A 19,595-nucleotide genomic window follows, 5' to 3' on the forward strand; every position below is an offset into this window, starting at 1 on the left:
GAGTAAACCAATTCAGGGAAGCTATTTCCATTTGTGTTAGCTCTAGCTCAATGGTAGCCGTCTTACTTCCGGGGAATTGAACACAAAATCCAGGCTGACACTGAATCCAGTGCAGTACTGAGGCAGTGCTACACTGTCGGAGGGCAGGGGGGGGCTTTCAGATCAGCTGTTAAACTGAAGCCTCATACGATTTCTCCGACAGACGTAAAAAGTCCCGTGGTACTTTAAGATGCCACTTAAGTCGTATTCATTTATTCAGCTTCTTGCGTATATGACAAGTGAATTATCTCACAGATCTTCAGAGTTACTTGAATGATCTATTGTGTCTCCTGTAACCCAGCTCTTTGACCAGTTAGCAGCACTGTACAAGAATGATATTTCCAAACTGGAGATGCTAGTTGGAGGTTTTCTAGAAAGTGATGGGGACTCTGAGCGACTCTTTCCCAACCTCATAAGAGACCAGTTTGAACGCATACGGGATGGAGATAGATTCTGGTTCGAAAGTACCAAGAACGGGTGAGTGAAGGTCATTTGTTTCCTTTTCCCATTTGGCCCCAGGTCAGTCAACGAGGGCTGTTTGTGAGGAGTGAAAAGCCGTCTTATGACCCACTCTGTGTGCCCCTTGAACAGAAGGTTGCGGTCTGGGCGAACTGTTGACGGTGCTCCAGATGTGAAGCTCGGGAGATGGGCTGCTTTTAAACAAAATGGTGTGATCTTCAGGGCGTTCTCTGGTGCCACTCTCTTCAAAGCTAATGGAAAATCTAGAGAAGGATGATGATTCTGCCGCTCTACTCGGAAGTCATCCTGGTCCATCACCAGCAATCCCGTAGCCATCTCGGATCAGGGGAAAGAATTTCTACCTGGCTGACGTTGGTCTTTGTTTTAATCAATGATCATTGTTAAGTCCTTCGGTCCTTGAAGGGAGACAAAACCATTTCATTGCTAAAATATAGAATGTGACATTTTGACAAGTGCCTTTGACAAGTGACGTCTCAATTCGTTCCTCATAGCCTATTGTGTGTTTTATTTGGCTTTAGCTTTTTATTATATCTAATGCCTACTATAACTCTCACTCTAGCTGGAAAGAATAGCATTTTGCAAGTGTGACTATGTAGCTCTAATAAGGCAGCCCGGTGATGAATTAGGAAGCTTTCGCTGTAACTGACAGATTTGGCTACATACGCAGCCTGAACGTTTACACACATGCATATCAGATGTAATCATGAAAAGACCTAGACATATATCTAACAATAATTGGAGAAGAGGGCCTCAAACAGGGGACTGGAAAAAGAAACAATCTATGTAGGACTGTGAAAGCGGTCTCAGTGACAATTAAAAGGAATGCTCTTTGACTGGCTGGTAACCTATAAATTGTGTCTCTTCTAGGCTTTTTACACCAACGGAACTTGAAGCCATTTGGAACACCAAATATGCTGATGTTTTGCTGGCGACAACAAGTGCAGGGCCTCAGGATATTCAGCGTCATGTTTTCTTCTGGGAGGATGGTAAGCAGCATGGTGCTGAGACAGTCTGGGCCTTCAACAATAAGCTGATGGACAGCAACATGATCATTTAAATATCTGCCGATAGTTTTATATAGTAAAATGACTCCGGAGTCTCATAAATGGAAAGAAAGGCAAAACTGTTGCAAGGTCTAGGTCAATCCTTTACCTTTACTCTCCACTTGCCTGGATGAGTGCAGCTTCAACAACACTCAAAAAGTTCGACATCTTCCAGGACAAAGCGACCCACTTAATTGGCACCCCGTCCACCACCTTAAACATTCTGTCCATCCACCACCAACGCACAGTTTCAGCAGTGTGTATCATCTACAGGATGCTCTGCAGCTACTGGCCAAGATTCCTTCGACAGCACCTTCCAAACCCGTGACCTCTACCACCTAGGAGGACAAGGGCAGCAGATGTATGGGAACACCACCACCTGCAAGACAACCACTAGTTCACACCCAACTGACTTGGAAGAATATCGCCGTTCCTTCATTGTCACTGGGTCAAAATCCCTTCCTAACAAAACTGCGGGTGTAACTGTAACCACATGGACTGCAGCGGTTCAAGAAGGCAGCTCACCACCACCTTCTCAAGGACCATTAGGTCCGGGCAATGGATGCTGGGCCTAGCCACCACAGCCCACATCCCATGACAGAATTCAGAAAAACACTTTCTATCTAACATACTGCACCTTCACACCCAGGTTTTCAAAGAAAAAAAAAGTTCAGACATTCTGCCATATGATCAGTGCTCTAACCTTTAAGATTTGTGAAAATAGTGTGGTGAAGAAAATCATGGGAATGCAGAGTTCAGTTACCGAGACGCTCTGCGACCATTATAATGTATAATCATTTAATTTTATTTTGATATCCTTAAAAGACAACATTTACAGAATTGAGTCTTGCACCTGTCAATCTGAATACTTTGGAAGCACGAAAATAAATTTTGCGTTGGCATGTTTAAGAAATGTTTCATCACCATTTCCTTATTAGTTCTTATTTTCTATGCTTGCAGGTGACCCATGTGCTCAACCAAAGCAGCTGAATGACAGTGACCTGGAGCCATGTGTAAAAGTCAGCACAATGCATTACTTTCAAGGCAGTGGAGCCGGCTTTGGAATTCTTATTGTGGCACTTTGCTGCCTCCCTTTAGGTTTGTCGATGATATCTTTACACATAATAAAAGCAGAAGAGAATTGGAACTACCATGGACATTCATTGTAGATCTGATTACAACATCAGGTGCTGGACGAGCAGAAATTTCTCCCAGCTACATATTGGAAAAACTAAAGCCATTGTCTTCAGATCTTCTCACAAGCTCTGTTACTGAGCCGTCAGGTCTATTCCTCTCCATAGCTACGGTCCGAAGCTGAAACAGACTTTTTGCAACCTTGGAGTCACACTTGACCTGAGGCAAGGTTCCATGCCATCACTAAGATTGCGTATTTCCATATCCATAACACGGCCTGACTCCACATCTGCTTCAGCTCATCTTCTGCTGAAACCCTCATCCATGCCTTTGGCCCGAATTTTTCCTGCGTCAGCCAGGCTCGGCAGGAGCAGGCGGGGGGCGGTCATGGAGCCGACCACAGCCCACGGTCGGCTCTGCGCTGCCGTTTTACGCGGACGGGCCAATTAAGGCCCGCCCAGCGTGATACGCGAGCGGTAGCGCTGAGCGCTACCTGTGCAGGCCGGGGGAAGGAGGGAGAGTTGGGTCACACGCGCGCAAAAGAGCGCTTCAATTTCCCTGAGGCACAGAGCTGCCTCAGAGAGATTGAAGTGCTTGTGAAAATTATAAATACTTCAATAAAAATTTAATGATACACGTTAGGTTGGACGGGCGGCGTAAATTTGAAATTAATTAATTAATAGGCCTTTTAATTATCAGCGGGTGCACAGCTGACTCCGGCAAGGGCCCACCGAACGAAACATCACGAGACAGTGCGATGACATCGGGACACACGCCCAACATCATCGCATGTAATTTTACGTGCCAGCGTGTCGGGCCCACCCCCGCATGCTGACTGTAAAATCGTGGCCTTTGTTACGTCAAGACTTGGCTATTCGAGCACACTCCGAGCAGGTTTTCCTATCTTCAGCCCTCCATAAACACAAGGTCATCCAAATCTCTGCTGGTCTTGTCCTTCCTTGCACCAAGTCCCATTCTCCTCTCAACCTTGTGCTTGCTGACCTACATTAGCTCCCTGCCAAGTGTCGCATTGATATCAAAATTCTCATCCTTGCATTCGCACCCCTCCACTGCCTTGCTCCTCCCTATCTCTGCAATCTCCTCCAGCCCTACAACCTTCCTAGTTATCTGCACTCCTCTGATTCTATACTCTTGCGAATCACCAATTAATTACTTTATTGGCATCGCATCCACCACCTTAAACTTTCACTGCCTCCACAACCGACGCACACTGGCAGCAGTGTGTACCATTTTGCCAACTACCAGCTTGATTGCTGGCAGTTTGGGTGAGCAAGGGAGCATTGATCTCTTTGTAAAAATCAAATTTTTGTTTGTATTTAGCATTTAACTGAAATTTGCTGTCTAATTCCTAAATTTCCCAACTTTAAGCAAGGTTTTCAGGACTCCATTGCAAGAGACCATAAGACCATAAGACATAGGAGCAGAAATTAGGCCATTCGGCCCATCGAGTCTGCTCCGCCATTCAATCATGGCTGATAAGTTTCTCAACCCCATTCTCCCGCCTTCTCCCCGTAACCTTTGATCCCCTTGCCAATCAAGAACCTATCTATCTCGGTCTTAAATACACTCAATGACCTGGCCTCCACAGCCTTCTGTGGCAATGAATTCCATAGATTCACCACTCTCTGGCTAAAGAAGTTTCTCCTCATCTCTGTTCTAAAAGGTCTTCCCTTTACTCTGAGGCTGTGCCCTCGGGTCCTAGTCTCTCCTACTAATGGAAACATCTTCCCCACGTCCACTCTATCCAGGCCTTTCAGTATTCTGTAAATTTCAATCAGATCCCCCCTCATCCTCCTAAACTCCATCGAGTATAGACCCAGAGTCTTCAAGAGGAGTTGAAGTTAACTAACTAAGGAAAGCAATTTAAACCAGTTTTCCTGTAAATGGGGCCAGCTAACTGCTTAATCTCAGTAAGGTATATAAACAGCCACTTCAGTGTGAGTTAGCATGGAGTGTGACTTTGAACAGAGCGCTGGGAGTTGGATGACTGGGGAGTTAGGGGAGAAGGGGAAGCAAGTGCTCCTTTGCTTTGGAATTTTCTAACATTTCCACCCTGTGGGAATTGGTTCTTGCTCGACTACAGGGGTAGAAGGTAACTGTTTGGTGAGTATCTGGCAAGTGGTTAAGGTGCATTCTATTCCTAAGGTTTAAAAAGAATACAAACTGATGGTAGGTTAATATAATATATATAAAAAAGGAAAATAAATAACTGAATAATATAACTAAGTAATCAATTAAAACCCATTTAGGATGGCAGGACAGATGATGTGTCAAGGCTGCAGCATGTGGGAGCTCCTGGATTACGTTGTGACCCAGGGCAAAAACATCTACAGAAAGTGCTTGCGGCTTGAAGAACTTCGGCTCAGAGTCATTGAGTTGGAGGCTGAGCTGCGGATGCGGCGACGCATCAGGGAGGGGTAACGTTACCTGGATGTTTTGTCCCAGGGAGCCATCATGCCACTTAGGTAGGGTCTTCTGTCTTGGTCAGCGGTTAAGGACAAGAGGGTGTGACTGTTGAGTGAGGCAGGTAAGGGGACCCCGAGGGCAGGAGTACAGGAGCCTCAGCCTTTGCAATTGTCCAATAGGTTTGAGGTTCTCTGAGCTTGTTTGGATGAGAGTGGGGGCTGCAGGATGGATGAGCAAACTGACCATGACACCGTGGTGCAGGAATCCATTTAAGTGGGGGGTGCAAAAAGGAATGTAGTGGTAGTAGGAGAGAGTATAGTTAGGGGGATTGTTACTGTTCTCTGCAGTAAAGAGCAAGATGGCTGTGTTTTGCCTGCCCAGTACCAGGGGTGGGGCCACTTGCTCAGGGTGGGAGAGGAAGTTGCAGTGGGAGGGGGAGGATCCACTTGTCATGGTCCATGTAGGTACCAGCAACATAGACAGAACTAGAAAAGAGGTTCTGCATAGTCAATATGAGGAGCTAGGCACTTAATTAAAAACCAGAATCTCAAAGGTAATAATCTCAGGGTTGTTACTTGAGCCATGTGCAAAGTGGCACAGGGCAAATAAGGTTAGAGAAGTGAATGTGTGGCTCAAAGACTGGTATGGGGGACGTGGGTTCCGGTTCATGGGGCATTAGCACCAGTACTGGAGAAAATGAGGGCTGTATTGTTGGGGTGGCCTACACCTGAACTGTGCTGGGTCTGATGTTCGAGTGAGTCACATAACTACGGAAGTAAAGAAGGGTTTAAACTAAATAATGGGGCAAGGGAGCAAATTTGGGAAGAGGTAGTAAACCAAAGAGTAGAGACAAGGCAAGAGAGAAAGGTACCAAAGTGGAAAATGATAAACAGAACATGACAGCAAGGGATGGAGAGTATAAATCTAAGAATAAATCAGCAGTCAAAGGTAGAGGTTACAAAAATAATAAAAGGACAAAACTAAAGGCTCCATATCTGGATGCACATAGCATTTGAAACAAAACAGATGAACTGATAGAAATAAATAATTATGTTCTGATAACCATTACAGAGACATGGCTGCAGGATGACATAGATTGGGCCCTGAATACTGAAGGGTACATGATTTTTAGGAAGGACAGGAAGCTAGGAAAAGGTGGAGGGGTGGCTCTGCTAATCGATGATGGTATTAGCGTTGGTTACCCCTCGGATGGCCAGAAATGAGTGTGCTGCATGGCTGCCCTGTCAACCTGCGACATGGGGACACTGGTCCAAACCAGGATGCTGAGATTGCAAGGGGCTGTGAACACCTCCAGCAGTGACTGCTACATGGCCAGCGTTGGCGAGGAGATTGTACAACGTGTGCAGTCCAACTGGTCCGCGGTCCAATAAAGTGGTGGTGGACTCGAAGTCTGTGCTGCGGGAGTGGGGGAGCTGGGGGGGTGGGGGTAAGGTATGGAGAGCTTCGTGGCCCTTTGGTACCTCCGTGTTGCTTGCATGGGTGGGCAGGCTAGGAATTTGACCCCAAACATATCACTGTGGCTGCGCCTGATCCGTCTTAGTTGCAGAGGTATGGTCAGTTTATACAGGTGTCCCTGACACTTGGCCACTCCCCTGCACCCACCTCGATTGCCTGTGCATGGGTTGCTGCACCAGGGCAGCACTTGAACCCCCCCACCCACCCCCACTCAGCAGTTGCCTCCGGGGCCAGGCATCAGTTGCACCCCCACCCCCCCTCCCCCCCACCAGCGCCTCTGAGGCCTGTAAACAATGGGCGAGCTGTGGAGAACGCTGCTGCTCAGTCACCTCAGTTCCCCCAAAGGGAAGGCCGCCAAGTGCACGTCGCTTGCGTGCTGTTGTGAAACACATTGGCGTGCTTTCTCACTGACGTGGATGGACGATACAGTGGGCTCCAAGACCTTGGCGGGATGGCCTTTTAATTATATGCTCATGTATTACAATTAGCTCCCCGCCAATCGATGGCGGGAAACCTGGACAATCGCAACTGGCCTTCACGCTGTCGTGAAGCAGGCCATGTTTTCTGCACTTACCACCTATCATGCCAGATTCCAGCAGGCTCAGAAAATTCCGCCCATTATTTCCACTCCCCATTTAAACGCTCCCTAAGCTGGTCAAGAGACATTGTCCATAGCACCAGTTTAGTGCTACATGTCGTTGCCGGAATTAGAGTGAAATTGGGCGAATACTGAAATTTTTGCAGGGAACATTACAGCCTGGGTTTGAATACAAGTTCCAGAGGTGGAAGAGCAGAAGAATTTAATCCCAAAGTCTTGCACCTACCTCTTGCTTCATTTTAAACTCTGTAGGGCTTTGAATTAGTTCTGAATTCTAGCAACATCGGGCTAAATTTGCATTTTGTAATGAAGAATTCTGAATGTCAACTCCGCGCATATGAATTCAGGACTTCCCATTTTGGATCTTTGGTTCACACTTTATAACAATAGATATTACAGGTCCTCACTTGTTCTGCAGTCTATGCCATCCCTTAAATTTTGAGTTAAGACCAAATAGGTGAGTCTAGATTCAAAACACCCCAATTCAAATCACATTGGATTTGGAAAGCACTTTATTCTAATCCAGGAAACGGCAGTGAAGGATAGAAGTGGAGCCTATCTTTACACGCTTTATGAACTTATATTTACAGAGATATATGTTGCAAACATGCTCCTCCAAACCCAACAAACACATTTTTAGTCTCCTGCTATATATAGGAGCACAAGTGAGTCCCCTTTTAATATCCACCACCTTAACAGAATTCAATACTCAATTACTATGCAATTAGTATTGATCTCTGTTTTAATACAATTCAATAAATTCTGTTTTTTTTTCTTAACAGCGGCCTTGTTAATGGCTTTCACTGTAGCTGGTGTTCGAAAGAAAGAAAAGAACAAATTACAGAAAAAAACAGTTTCTGTCAGGACACCAACGGACTCAGGAAATAAAATCAGAGGTAATACTTATAAAATTATGAAATAAAATGTTTAAATGAGAGAGTTACATCTTAGATTGCTCACTGTATCTTCTCGTTACTAATTGTTAATGAATGGTTTCACTCCTTTGTCGAATTTGTTCAAGACAGTGTTAGATAGATTTTTGATAAACAAGGGAGTCGAGGGTTATGGCGGGGGGCAGACAGGAAAGTGGAGTCAACCAGATCAGCCTTGATCTTGATGAATGATGGAACAGGCTTGAAGGGCTGAATGGCCTACTCCTGCTCCTAAGTCCTATGTTCCTAAGTTCCATAAATAGAGGGAGTTCCCAAAATATTGCAAACATTTTGAGATTCCACCTCTGTGACATCTGTTATAACACCACCCCCACCCCCCAAAACACTAAATATTGAACATAAATCACGTCAATAAAATTGGCAATCTAATAGGAACAAAGGATAAAGAGAAACATGTTCATTTCTATCTTTTCTCTCTTTGTGCAAGATGGAAAGCACCAGCACCAAAGAAGTGGCTGCTCACTCTTGCCTCTGTTTAATCGATGTTACGATGGTCATGACATCCTGAATCTCTTCTCTCTAGTGTCTCCCAGACTATAAAAAGTCTGGTCCTACATGTTCTTCATCATTCTACATGCCCACTTTGTTGAAATCCGGACTATTAGAATTCTATTAGAATTCCGGTCTATCTCCTACAACCTTTTAACAATCTAATAGGGGCTCTCTGAACCTCTACTTCTTGATTTGTTTCATTGTCTCTCCTTCTCTTTCCAACCAGGGTGGTATCCTGGACGATGAGCAAGGGTGTGGTTTATGCTGACTGATTAAGCCAAATTCCCTTTTAGTTACATGGTATTCCAGAATTTGTATCAGTGCTTTGGGGACCCAATTCCAAGATAAAGTCCATTTTTCAGGGAAAACTCCACTTGAGTGGCTTTGATCTAGCTGTCTCAAAAGTAAAATTCCCCCTCCAATCCATCACTGTGTAAGTTTCCCATTATAGCTCTAGATATGAATTGTATATTGAAGCCATTATATATTTGGCATGCGTAATGGCACCATAGTCAAATTTATTTGACTTGTAAGGAACTTTTTTTGACTCAGTCATATGTTCTCAGATCGTCATAGCTCATGGAGTAAATCACCCCACTGCCCATGTGATGTATGGCCCATTATCTTGTGGGCTGGTGCCAGTCTGTCTCATTGGTCCATTTTAATAGGCTTTCGCAGAGAGGTTTGTTTTGTCAGGTTAACATCTTTTTGAGATGGAACTTCCTTTTTTGGATCCTCTCTGTTGACGAGAGCTGAACTCTTTAAAAAACGCTTTTAGAAGTTCATGAATGGGATCAAATTGCACAACATTCATCATTCAATCCCACCTCTACATCATTGAGCCACTCGTTCCTTGTCCCCTAATGTTAGCAAAAGGATAGACGTGATATTGCAAAGTGGCTCATGCTCACTTTAGAGAATGGAGCAAAATATGCTCCTATTTAGGACAGAGACGTTCTTCATTTATGTATCCCACATATAATCATAGTTTTCATGGATCATCCAGATTCAAACTTGTTATCCAATAGGTCTTTCGACACATTAGCAATTGTATACAGGTGGTGGGCATTAATTAGAATTTCACTTGAGCGCATAGAAATTGACACTTATTGATTCTGTTGGGTAGGCGATATATGCTTGCAATATTTAATTCTGTAAATAAATGTAAAACTGAGTAAACATTGGCTCCTGTACTATCCTTCTGGCTATCTGAGTCATAACAGCAATACGCTGCTGTTTACTTCAGTGTGGCACTGTAGAGAATTGTTCCATTTTTCATGCTCAGTAGCATTACCAAGTTACAGATTATATGTACCCACACCTACTGGGAACTGGTTTCAGAAATATGCATTCTTCTTCTACTTGAAAGCATTAGAGCCAGCAGAGAGACCTGAAGAGGCCTTGGCCCTGGAAATGAAAGAACAATGTTCCCACGTTTAACCACTCGAAACTTTCACCAAAGTAGGTTTCTGTTTTGGACGTTTTGGGGGAGATTCCCAGTCCTGGAGTACCAATAAATATAGGAAAATGAAGTGGGGAGGAGTGTAAGACCCTAAACCATTCTTACTTTCTTATGATATAATAAAAAATTTCTGATTGTCCATTAATTTAAATGAACAGGAAATCTGGCAGGCATCTTTACAGGTGTTTATTACTCTTTGTCCACTCTTCCCCTATTCACTGGAACCAATACCACCCGATAGCTCCAATTGCACGGACAGGAAAATCTATCCTCATCTATTTCGGTATATGATTCTATATTCCATTGTTTAATCATAGACATGAGACCTAACATGCTAAGAGGATTTTTCATTATCATGTGATATGTTCCTCACCTTATCTACATTATTGCATTACATTTAGCCTTTGAATGGCAAGGGCCCAAGGAACCAAACCGGCCTGTCAGCATCATCCTTGACTCTGACAAATGCCTTAAGGCCATGGACAACAAAGGTGCCCTGATCCGGAGCATCAATCTATGTAACGTGGGCCATGCTGATATTATTCAATCTACCAATGATGAACAAAAAGCTCTGCTGCTGAAGGTTCCTAAGGAATATGATCTGGTAAGCAAGAACTCAGCCATGAAGCACCCTTGTTTCTGAATGTTGTTTTTGACTTTCAAGAACCCCACCCCTTTCCATTGTGGTTCGGTTTCTGTGCTATCAACACTTACACACCTGGACGTTTCCAGGTTTGAATTGCTCGCTGACTTACATTGGTTCCTGTTCCAGCAATGTCTCAAATTTTGAAATTCTAATCCACATGTTCAAATCATTCCATGGCCTCACCTGTCCCCATCTCTGTTACAGTCTCCAGATCTTTCAACCTTTCGAGCACTCCTGGCTTCTTGGTGAATCCTCAATTTTCTTGGCTCCACTATTGGCTGCCTCGTCCCTAAATTCTGGAATTCCTTCTGTAAACCTCTTCATCTCTCTCTTCTTTAAGATGCTCCTTAAAACCTACATCAACCCCGCACCCTAATATCTTCTTATATGACAGTGTCAAATTTTGTTTGAGTGTTCTCCTTTGAAGCATCTTGGGACGTTTACGATGCTTACAGGCACTATGTAAATGCGAGTTGCTGGCCGTGTTCGACCTTGCTGAGTCTCAAACATGTTTCATTAAGGAAGGCAACAGTCTGGTCCCATATCCTGATTGCCATCCATTGAACTTTGTTGGCAGATCCATATGGGCCACTACAGTTGCCTTAAGAGTCTGCAAGTCAAGAAGAGGAAAATCGTCATTATCATAAAAACTTAAGAAATAGGAGCAGGCGTAGACCTTACAGGCCCTTTAGCCTACTCCATCATTCAATACGATAATGGCTATTCTTTCACCTCAACTCCACTTTCCTGCCTGCTTCCCATATCTGTTGATTCCCTGAGAGACCAAAAACCTTTCTATTTCATATACTCAACGATGTGGCATCCACAGCACTCTGGGGTAGACAATCCAAAGATTCACAACCAGAAATTCTTGCTAAAACTGTGGACAAGTCAAAGCTGGATGAAGTCAAAATTGGTCTTAACAGATTCCTTACAGGTTGAGTAGCCAATTACCAAATCACCAAGGATCTTCAGGCTTGCTGCTTGACTATGGTATCAAACTACTCACAGAACTTATGGTTATGTACTTCAGAAAGGGCCACTTTCTTCGGGAAATGTGTGGTTAGAGGGGAGAAAAGCATGTGACTAGAACATATGGTTTAACTAACATTAAAGTTCCAAGAGTTTGTCCAAACAGCCCGTAATGGAATCTAAATAAATTTCGTCATTAACCCTGGTAGCAAATTCTACCAATTGGTTTATTGGGAATCACTCTTGCCTTTCCTGTGAAATAAATCTCAAACGACACTGGCAAATTTGTATGTTTTGCTGGGATCCATAAAATGTTGAATGTTAGCTTATTTTTATAACCTGTATGCCATAAAGATTCTGTGTTTTCTTTGATTCTGAGCTATCAAGTCAGTGCACCAGAAATAAAATGAAATATTGTCCTCTTGTTTAACTTCTAAAATGTCAAAAGGTTCTCCACCTTAAAATTGATCTGTTGACAAAGCATGATTCACCAATCCACGAAGGAGTTGCCGAACTGGTTTTGGCCTGTTTCTGCTGTTATTAGTCATTAATTAATGTCAAAGCTGAAAATTACTTTTCTTATTTGATTTATGTTAGCCAGGTAAGGAGCATGGTACAAAGTGATCCAGATTAACAAGTTCATGGGGGACGATTTCTTTCAAGTCAATTTTTAAAATCTATTTATTCATTGCTGAAAAAAGTGAGATTTTTGTTGAAGGTTTTTGTCTTGCATTCATCGGGACAATTCTTAAGATGACCAAATGTAAACGGAACAACAATTTATACTATATGAGAAGAGAGTGTTGATTGGTTGGCAAGTGGACTCTGGTAGAGGCGCTGTCACGGAGACTGCACCAGTTGACCATGACAGTGCTTCTACCAATCAGAATCCACTTGCCAACCAACCAACACTGTCTTCTCATATAGTATAAATTGTTGTGCCTTTTACATTTGGTATTCTTGCGAATTGTCCTGATGGGTGCAAGATGAAAAGCTTTGATAAAAATATCTCTTTTTTTTCAGCAATACTCAAGTTCTGTACTACCAAATGACTATATGTATTCATTCATGGGAATTGGGAGTGACTGGCAACGTGAGCATTTATTGGCAATCCCTAATTCCTCCTGAAAAGGTGGTGGATGAACCTTCTCCTTCGACCACTTCAGTCCATGTTTTGAGAGTAATCCCACAGCGTTGTTCAGTAGAAAATTCCAGGATTTTGACCCAGTGACAGAGAAGGAATGATTATATGTTTCCACGTCAGGATGATGTGTGACTCAGAGGAGGACTAATTGCAGTTGGTGGTGTCCCAATGCATCTGCTGCCCTTGTCCTTCTAGGTGGTAGAGGTCACTAGTTTGGAAGGTGCTAGTCAATTGACGTTTGACCTGTGATGATACCTGCCGCTGGTGGGACTGGGAATTCCCGGCCATTGTGTTTGCTCGTTCTTCATTCTTTATTTTAGATGACATTTTGTAGTTTTTGTTATTATGGATTATAATTTAAGGACAGAGGGTTAAGACCATAAAATATAGGAGCAGAAGTAGGCCATTTGGCCCATTGAGCCTGCTCCGCCATTTAATGAGATCATGGCTGATCTGATAATGCTCATTCCACCTTCCTGCCTTTTCCCCATAACCCTTGCTGATTAAAAATCCGTCTATCTCCGCCTTGAATATACATAAGAACCCAGCTTCTACAGCCCTCTGCAGTAAAGAATTCCACGGATTAACTACCCTCTGAGAGAAGAAATTCCTCCTCATCTCTGTTTTAAATGGGCGCCCCCTTACTCTCAGATTATGCCCTCTGGCCCGAGTCTCTCCCACAAAGGGAAACAATCTCTCAGCACCCACCCTGTCAAGCCCCCTAAGAATCTTATATGTTTCAATAAGATCACCTCTCATTCTTCTAAACTCCAATGAGTACAGGCCCATTCTACTCAAATCCCTCCATACCCAGAATAAACCTAGTGAACCTTCTCTGGACTGCCTCCAATGCCAGTATATCTTTCCTTAGATAAGGGGACCAAACCTGTTCACAGTATTCTAGGTGCGGTCTAACTAGTGCCTTATATAGTTTTAGCAAGACTTCCCTATTTGTATACTCCATTCCCTTTGAAATAAAGGCCAACATTCCATTTTCCTTCCCTATTACCTGTTGAACTTGGATGTTAGGTTTTTGTGATTCATGCATGAGGACTCCCAAATCCCTCTATGCTGCAGCCTTCTGCAGTCTTTCTCCATTTAAATAACATTCAGTTCCTCTATTCTTCCTGCCAAAGTGCATAACCTCATATTTTCCCACATTATATTCCATCTGCCACTTTTTTGCCCACTCACTTCACCTGCCTATATCCCTCTGAAGAATGCTTGTGTCATCCTCACCACTTGCCTTCCCACCTATTGTTGTATCATCCACAAATTTGGCAATAGTACATTCACTTCCCTCACCTAAGTCATTAATATGTATTGTAAATAATTGAGGCCCCAGCACTGATCCCTGTGGCACTCTACTAGTTACATGTTGCCATCCTGAAAATGTCCCCCTTATCCCAATTCTGTCTTCTATTAGTTAGCCAATCCTCTATCCATGCTAATATACTACCCCCAACACCATGAGCTCTTATCTCATTAAGTAGCCTTACATGTGGCATCTTATCAAACGCCTTTTGGAAATGCAAATATATTACATCTACTGGTTCCCCTTTATCTGTCCTGCTACTTACCTCCTCAAAGAATTCTAATAAATTTGTCAGGCATGATTTCCCCTTCATGAAGCCATGCTGACTCTGCCTGATTAGATTATGTAATGCTAAATGTTCTGGGACTTTTCTAGAATCAAAAGATTCTTGGAAGATGGTGCACCCACTATCTCTGTAGCTACTTCCTTTAATATTCTAGGATGCAACTGATCAGGTCCAGGGGACTTATCAGCCTTTAGCCCCATTAGTTTCCCTAGAACTTTTTCTCTAGAGATAGTTATTGTATTTATTTCCTACCCCTCTTTTGCCCCTTGATTATTTAGTATTGGAATGCTATTAGTATCTCCTACTGTGAATACTGAAGCAAAGTATTTATTCAACTCCTTTGCTGGTTCCTGGTTCCTCATTATTTTTCCCCAGCCTCATTCTGTAAGGGGCCTATGTTCACTTTGGTCCCTCCCTTTTGATATATTTAAAGAAGTTCTTACTGTCCGTTTTTATATTACTTGCTAGTTTACCCTCAAAGTTTATTTTCTCCCTCATTATTTTTTGGTCATCTTTTGTTGGCCTTTAAAACTTTCCCAATCCTCTGGCTTGCCACTAATCTTTGACACATTGTATGTCTTTTCTTTTAATTTAATACTAACCTTAATTTCTTTTGTTAACCATGGTTGGTTTATCCTCTTCCTAGAATCCTTCTTCCTCGCCGGGATATATCTTTGTTGTGAGTCATGAACTATTTTCTTATATGTCTGCCATTGTTCATCAACTGTTTTTTCTACTAAAATCCTATCCCAGTCCACTCCAGCTCTGCCCTCATTCCTTTGTAATTACCCTTATTTGAGTTTAGCACAGTTGTTTCCGACCCAAGTTTCTCACTCTCAAACTGAATGCTAAATTATATCATATTATGGTCACTGTTGCCTGGGGTATCTTTTGCTCTGAGATCATTTATTAAACCAGCCTCATTACACATTACCAGATCCAAAATAGCATGATCCCTGGTTGGATGCACAACATATTGTTCAAGGAAACTGTCTCGAATACACTCTATGAATTCTTGCTCATGGCTACCTCTGCCAATTTAATTTTCCCAATCTAATGAAGATTGAAGTCACCCATGATTAATGTACTGTCTTTTTTACATGCCCTCATTATCCCTTGATTTATTCTCTGTCCTACAGTATAGTTACTGTCCAGGGTCCTATAGATTACTCACAGCAGTGTCTCCTTCCCCTTGTTATTTCTTACCTCCACCCATGTGGACTTTACATCTTCCGATCCAAGATTCTTTTCTGCTGCCATATTTATTCCATCTCGCACTAACAAAGCTACCCCACCACCCTTTCCTTCCTGCCTGTCCTTTCGAAAAGTCACATACCCTTGATTATTTAGTTCCCACTTTGATCTCCTTGTAACCACGTCTCCGTAATGGCTATAACATTATACCCATTAACCTCTATTTGTGCCGTTAATTCATTTATTTTGTTCTGAATACTATGTGCATTTAAGAAAAGAGCCATTAACTTTGTCTTTTTACCATTTTTTTCCCCCTTTGACCCTACTTGCTGTTTTTTTATGGTTGTACACTCTGTCCCTTCCTGTCACACTCTGGGTATCATTACCTAAATAGCTGGCCCGCAAGGCTGCCATATCCTTTTGCTTCGTAAGCCTACATATCCCCTTTCCAGAACCATCCTCTCTTCTATTTAGTTTAACACCCTCTCTACAGCTCTAGTTATTCGATTCACCAGGACACTGGTCCCAGCACGGTTCAAGTGAAGCCCATCCCACCGGAACAGCTCCCTTCTCCCCACTACTGGTGCTAGTGCTCCATGAACCCATTCTTCCCACACCAATCTTTAAGCCATGCATCTAACTCATTGGCTTTATTTACCCTATGTCAGTTTGCCTGTGGCTCAGGTAGTAATCCCGAGATTATCACCTTGGAGGTTCTGCTTTTTAATTTAGCTCCTAACTGTTCAAATTCTTTCAGCAGAACCTCTTTTCCAGTCCTATCAATGTTGTTGGTGCCAACATGGATGACGACAACTGGATCCTTGCCCTCCCACTCCCAAGTTCCTCTCCAGCCCTGAGGAGATGTCCTTAACCCTGGTACCGGTAGCAACACAACCTTCTGGACTTGTGCTCATGGCTGCAAAGAACAGTATCTATCCCCCAAATTACACTGGCCCCTACCACTACTATATTCCTATTTCTTCCCCCCACTTGAATGCCCCCCTGTACCATGGTGCAGTAGTCAGTTTGCTCATCCTCCCTACAGTCCCCACTCTCGTCCACACAGCTTGCAAGAACCTCATACCTGTTGGACAATTGCAGGGGCCGAGGCTCCTCGAACGCAACCTCCTGCGCCCCCATACCTGCTTCACCTGCAGTCACATCCTCCTACCCCTGATCACAGACCAAAATTGAATTACCTAATCTGAGGGGTGTGACTGCCTCTTGGAGCAAAGTGTCCTGGTAACTTTCCCCTTCCCTGATGTGGCGCAATGTCTGCAGCTCGAACTCCAGTTCCTCAACTAGGACCCAAAGTTCCTTGAGCTGCAAACACCTGGTACAGGTGTGTTCGCTCTGGATCACTCCAGTGTCCAGCAGCTCCCACATGTTGCAGCAGCAACACATCACCCATCCTGCATTCGCTAGCTTATTTTATTCAAATTTTTAATTAATTACTCTAGTATCCCTGTTCTTTACACTTTATTATAATTATTTTTTATATACACCAGTATCGACCTTGTGCTTAACAAGCTATCTATAAGAAAAAGAGAAAGAAAAGACGAGAAACCTAAACACAAACTAAAGATCTTAGTTTTATTTTAAAGACCAGAAATACTCACCAATCCTACTCACCAATCAGCTGCTCTCCGCACTCTTTTCCCTCTCACACTCTTTAATGGTTTCTCACTCTTCTCGCACTCTCTCACTGTTAAAGGTCACACTCCACTCACTCTCTGTCAAAGGCCATGTTCCTCTCACTCTCCCACTGTTAAAGGCCATGCTCCTCTCATTCTCCCACTGTTAAAGGTCACTCTCATCCCACTCTCTCACTGTTAAAGGCCACGCTCCTCTCACACTCTCACTGTTAAAAGTCACTCTCCTCTCACTCCCTCACTGTTAAAGACCCCACTGCTTCTCTCACACTCTCACTTTGTAAATGGCCCCGCTGCTTTTCTCAAGCGCTCTGGCTACAAATGGTATGAGGTGTCCCATCTGGATTATTCCCTTTAATGCTTATTCTTACATGGAAAAATTTACTCTTAGTTCAGTGATGTTATGAACTGATGCAGGGAACAAGACATGACTCCATATTTGGGTGATCTGAGTTAGTTTAAAAGAAAATGTGAACCTTTTAATGAGGCAGAACTTTTTACCATACCACATTCCACAGGCATTGGTAGTAACACAATGGGTTCTCATTCCTAACATCACTTTTACATATATGAGTTGTTCTTTCCTTTCCCTCCCTCAGTACAACATGCTACAATCCCTTGGTGTTGGTACACTGTACCCTCTTGCAACATCTTTTTCAGCATCGACCCATCCCCAGCTTTTCCCATTCCAGTCTTTCTTTGCCAGCTGGAATTACAAAGGCTCTTTTTTTATCGGGCACATCAGAGCATTCACACTCTATCCTCAATCCTTCACCCTTTCTGGCTGTTACTTGGCATTTCCCAAGTACAACCATGACAATGCTTTTGAGCATTAGATTAAGTGAGGTGATCTGTACACAGCTTTTTCAACAGTTTCAAGGGTTGTATTTCCACTCTCTGCTACTGCTGAAGACTGATGGTGGTAGAGATGTGCAATTTGTGCCTAATCCCCATGGTTTCTGGCAATTGAGTGACTTTTTTCCCAGTAAAATGTGAGGCCTGATAACTATCTACTTATAATGGCAGCTCCTACCGACAGATCACATTACCCAATAATGTCCCTTAACTTTTTGCAAGAGAACTTCAAAAGCTATACTTTAACATATCATCCATAAATCATGAGCTTATAAAATACCCAGTTCTCCCTTCACCTGTATCCAAATTGAGGATAGTTCCTACTAAGTATTATTACTCCAAAGCCCTTAATTGTCATTCCTTTTCCTTTAATCTTACTCATTTTGACCATTAGCAGCGTGTTTAATTCTATCCTGACTGCTTTAAAGTCAATTTCTCCATGGAGTATGTGTCAATGCCTTGATGATTTAAAATGTTGTCTCATTCTACTGGCCACATTAAGCATTTCATGCCCATGCTGTTGCCTGCCTGGGATCTGACCCTCAGTAGATTTTACCATTTCTGCATGTCAGTTGCTTCACACATCACACGTGACATTTGTACGCTCACACTGGCATCCCAATATCATGCCACATATGATTTACTTTCAAGTAATCTCATGAAAAGATCAAAAAGTGGTCTTTCTCAAGATCTTTGCTCATTTCTCCTGTATGGTCCTGATACTTCAGATAGTAGCCAAACCATCCAATTCTCCTCTCTTTAAGAAGTTCATAGGCAAGACCAAAAGCATCTCCAAGATAAAGCTATCAATTTAATAATCTCAATGACACCTCCCTGACTTTCTTTGGGATTCAATTGACCGACACCCAAAGCGAGTTATTCCAATTTCCCATCTTTTATTCTAAGCGGGCCATCACAGTATTTATCATTCTATCCCATTCTGGAAAACAAAACTGTCCAGTACAAGGTTCCCAACATATCTTTAAATGGAAATCAAACATTCCCATTTGATTCCAGGCATTAACACATTGTGTTTACTCATTCTTTATTTTAGATGACACTTTATTTTCCTAGAGGTAACCTGTTAAATTGAGTCTGACTTTCTTTTTCATTTCGAAATTAGCTGAAAATCAAATAACAGCATTGTTGGGCTGATAGGCTTTGTTAGCATTCGAAACAAAAATAAAAATACCTGGAAAAACTCAGCAGGTCTGGCAGCATCTGCAGAGAGGAACACAGTTAACGTTTCGAGTCCGAATGACCCTTCAACAGAACTAAGTAAAAATAGAAGAGAGGTGAAATATAAGCTGGTTTAAGGGGGGGGGTGGGACAAGTAGAGCTGGATAGTCGGCCAGTGATAGGTGGAGATAGCCAAAAGATGTCATAGACAAAAGGACAAAAAAGTGTTGAAGGTGGTGGTATTATCT

At 42.9% G+C, this 19,595-nt stretch overlaps 1 protein-coding gene and 1 long non-coding RNA gene across 6 annotated transcripts in view; one reads left to right on the forward strand and one right to left on the reverse strand.

Moving 5' to 3' along the window:
* LOC144670073 (dual oxidase 2-like) overlaps window positions 1-19,595 on the forward strand; it is a 120,718-nt gene that overhangs the window by 47,237 nt on the left and 53,886 nt on the right. For all 5 annotated transcript variants that reach the window (XM_078532464.1, XM_078532462.1, XM_078532461.1 and 2 more), the window contains 5 exons: window positions 341-516; window positions 1,387-1,505; window positions 2,523-2,660; window positions 7,980-8,093; window positions 10,506-10,708. In XM_078532464.1, the coding sequence (XP_078388590.1) occupies window positions 341-516; window positions 1,387-1,505; window positions 2,523-2,660; window positions 7,980-8,093; window positions 10,506-10,708 (750 nt within the window). The remainder of the gene's footprint in view (window positions 1-340; window positions 517-1,386; window positions 1,506-2,522; window positions 2,661-7,979; window positions 8,094-10,505; window positions 10,709-19,595) is intronic.
* Window positions 1-19,595, reverse strand: part of LOC144670076 (uncharacterized) — a 149,313-nt gene that overhangs the window by 3,479 nt on the left and 126,239 nt on the right. The window lies entirely within an intron of this gene.

Source organism: Cetorhinus maximus, chromosome 30 (assembly GCF_964194155.1).
Source record: "Cetorhinus maximus chromosome 30, sCetMax3.hap1.1, whole genome shotgun sequence".
Classification (NCBI taxonomy): Eukaryota; Metazoa; Chordata; class Chondrichthyes; order Lamniformes; family Cetorhinidae; genus Cetorhinus; species Cetorhinus maximus.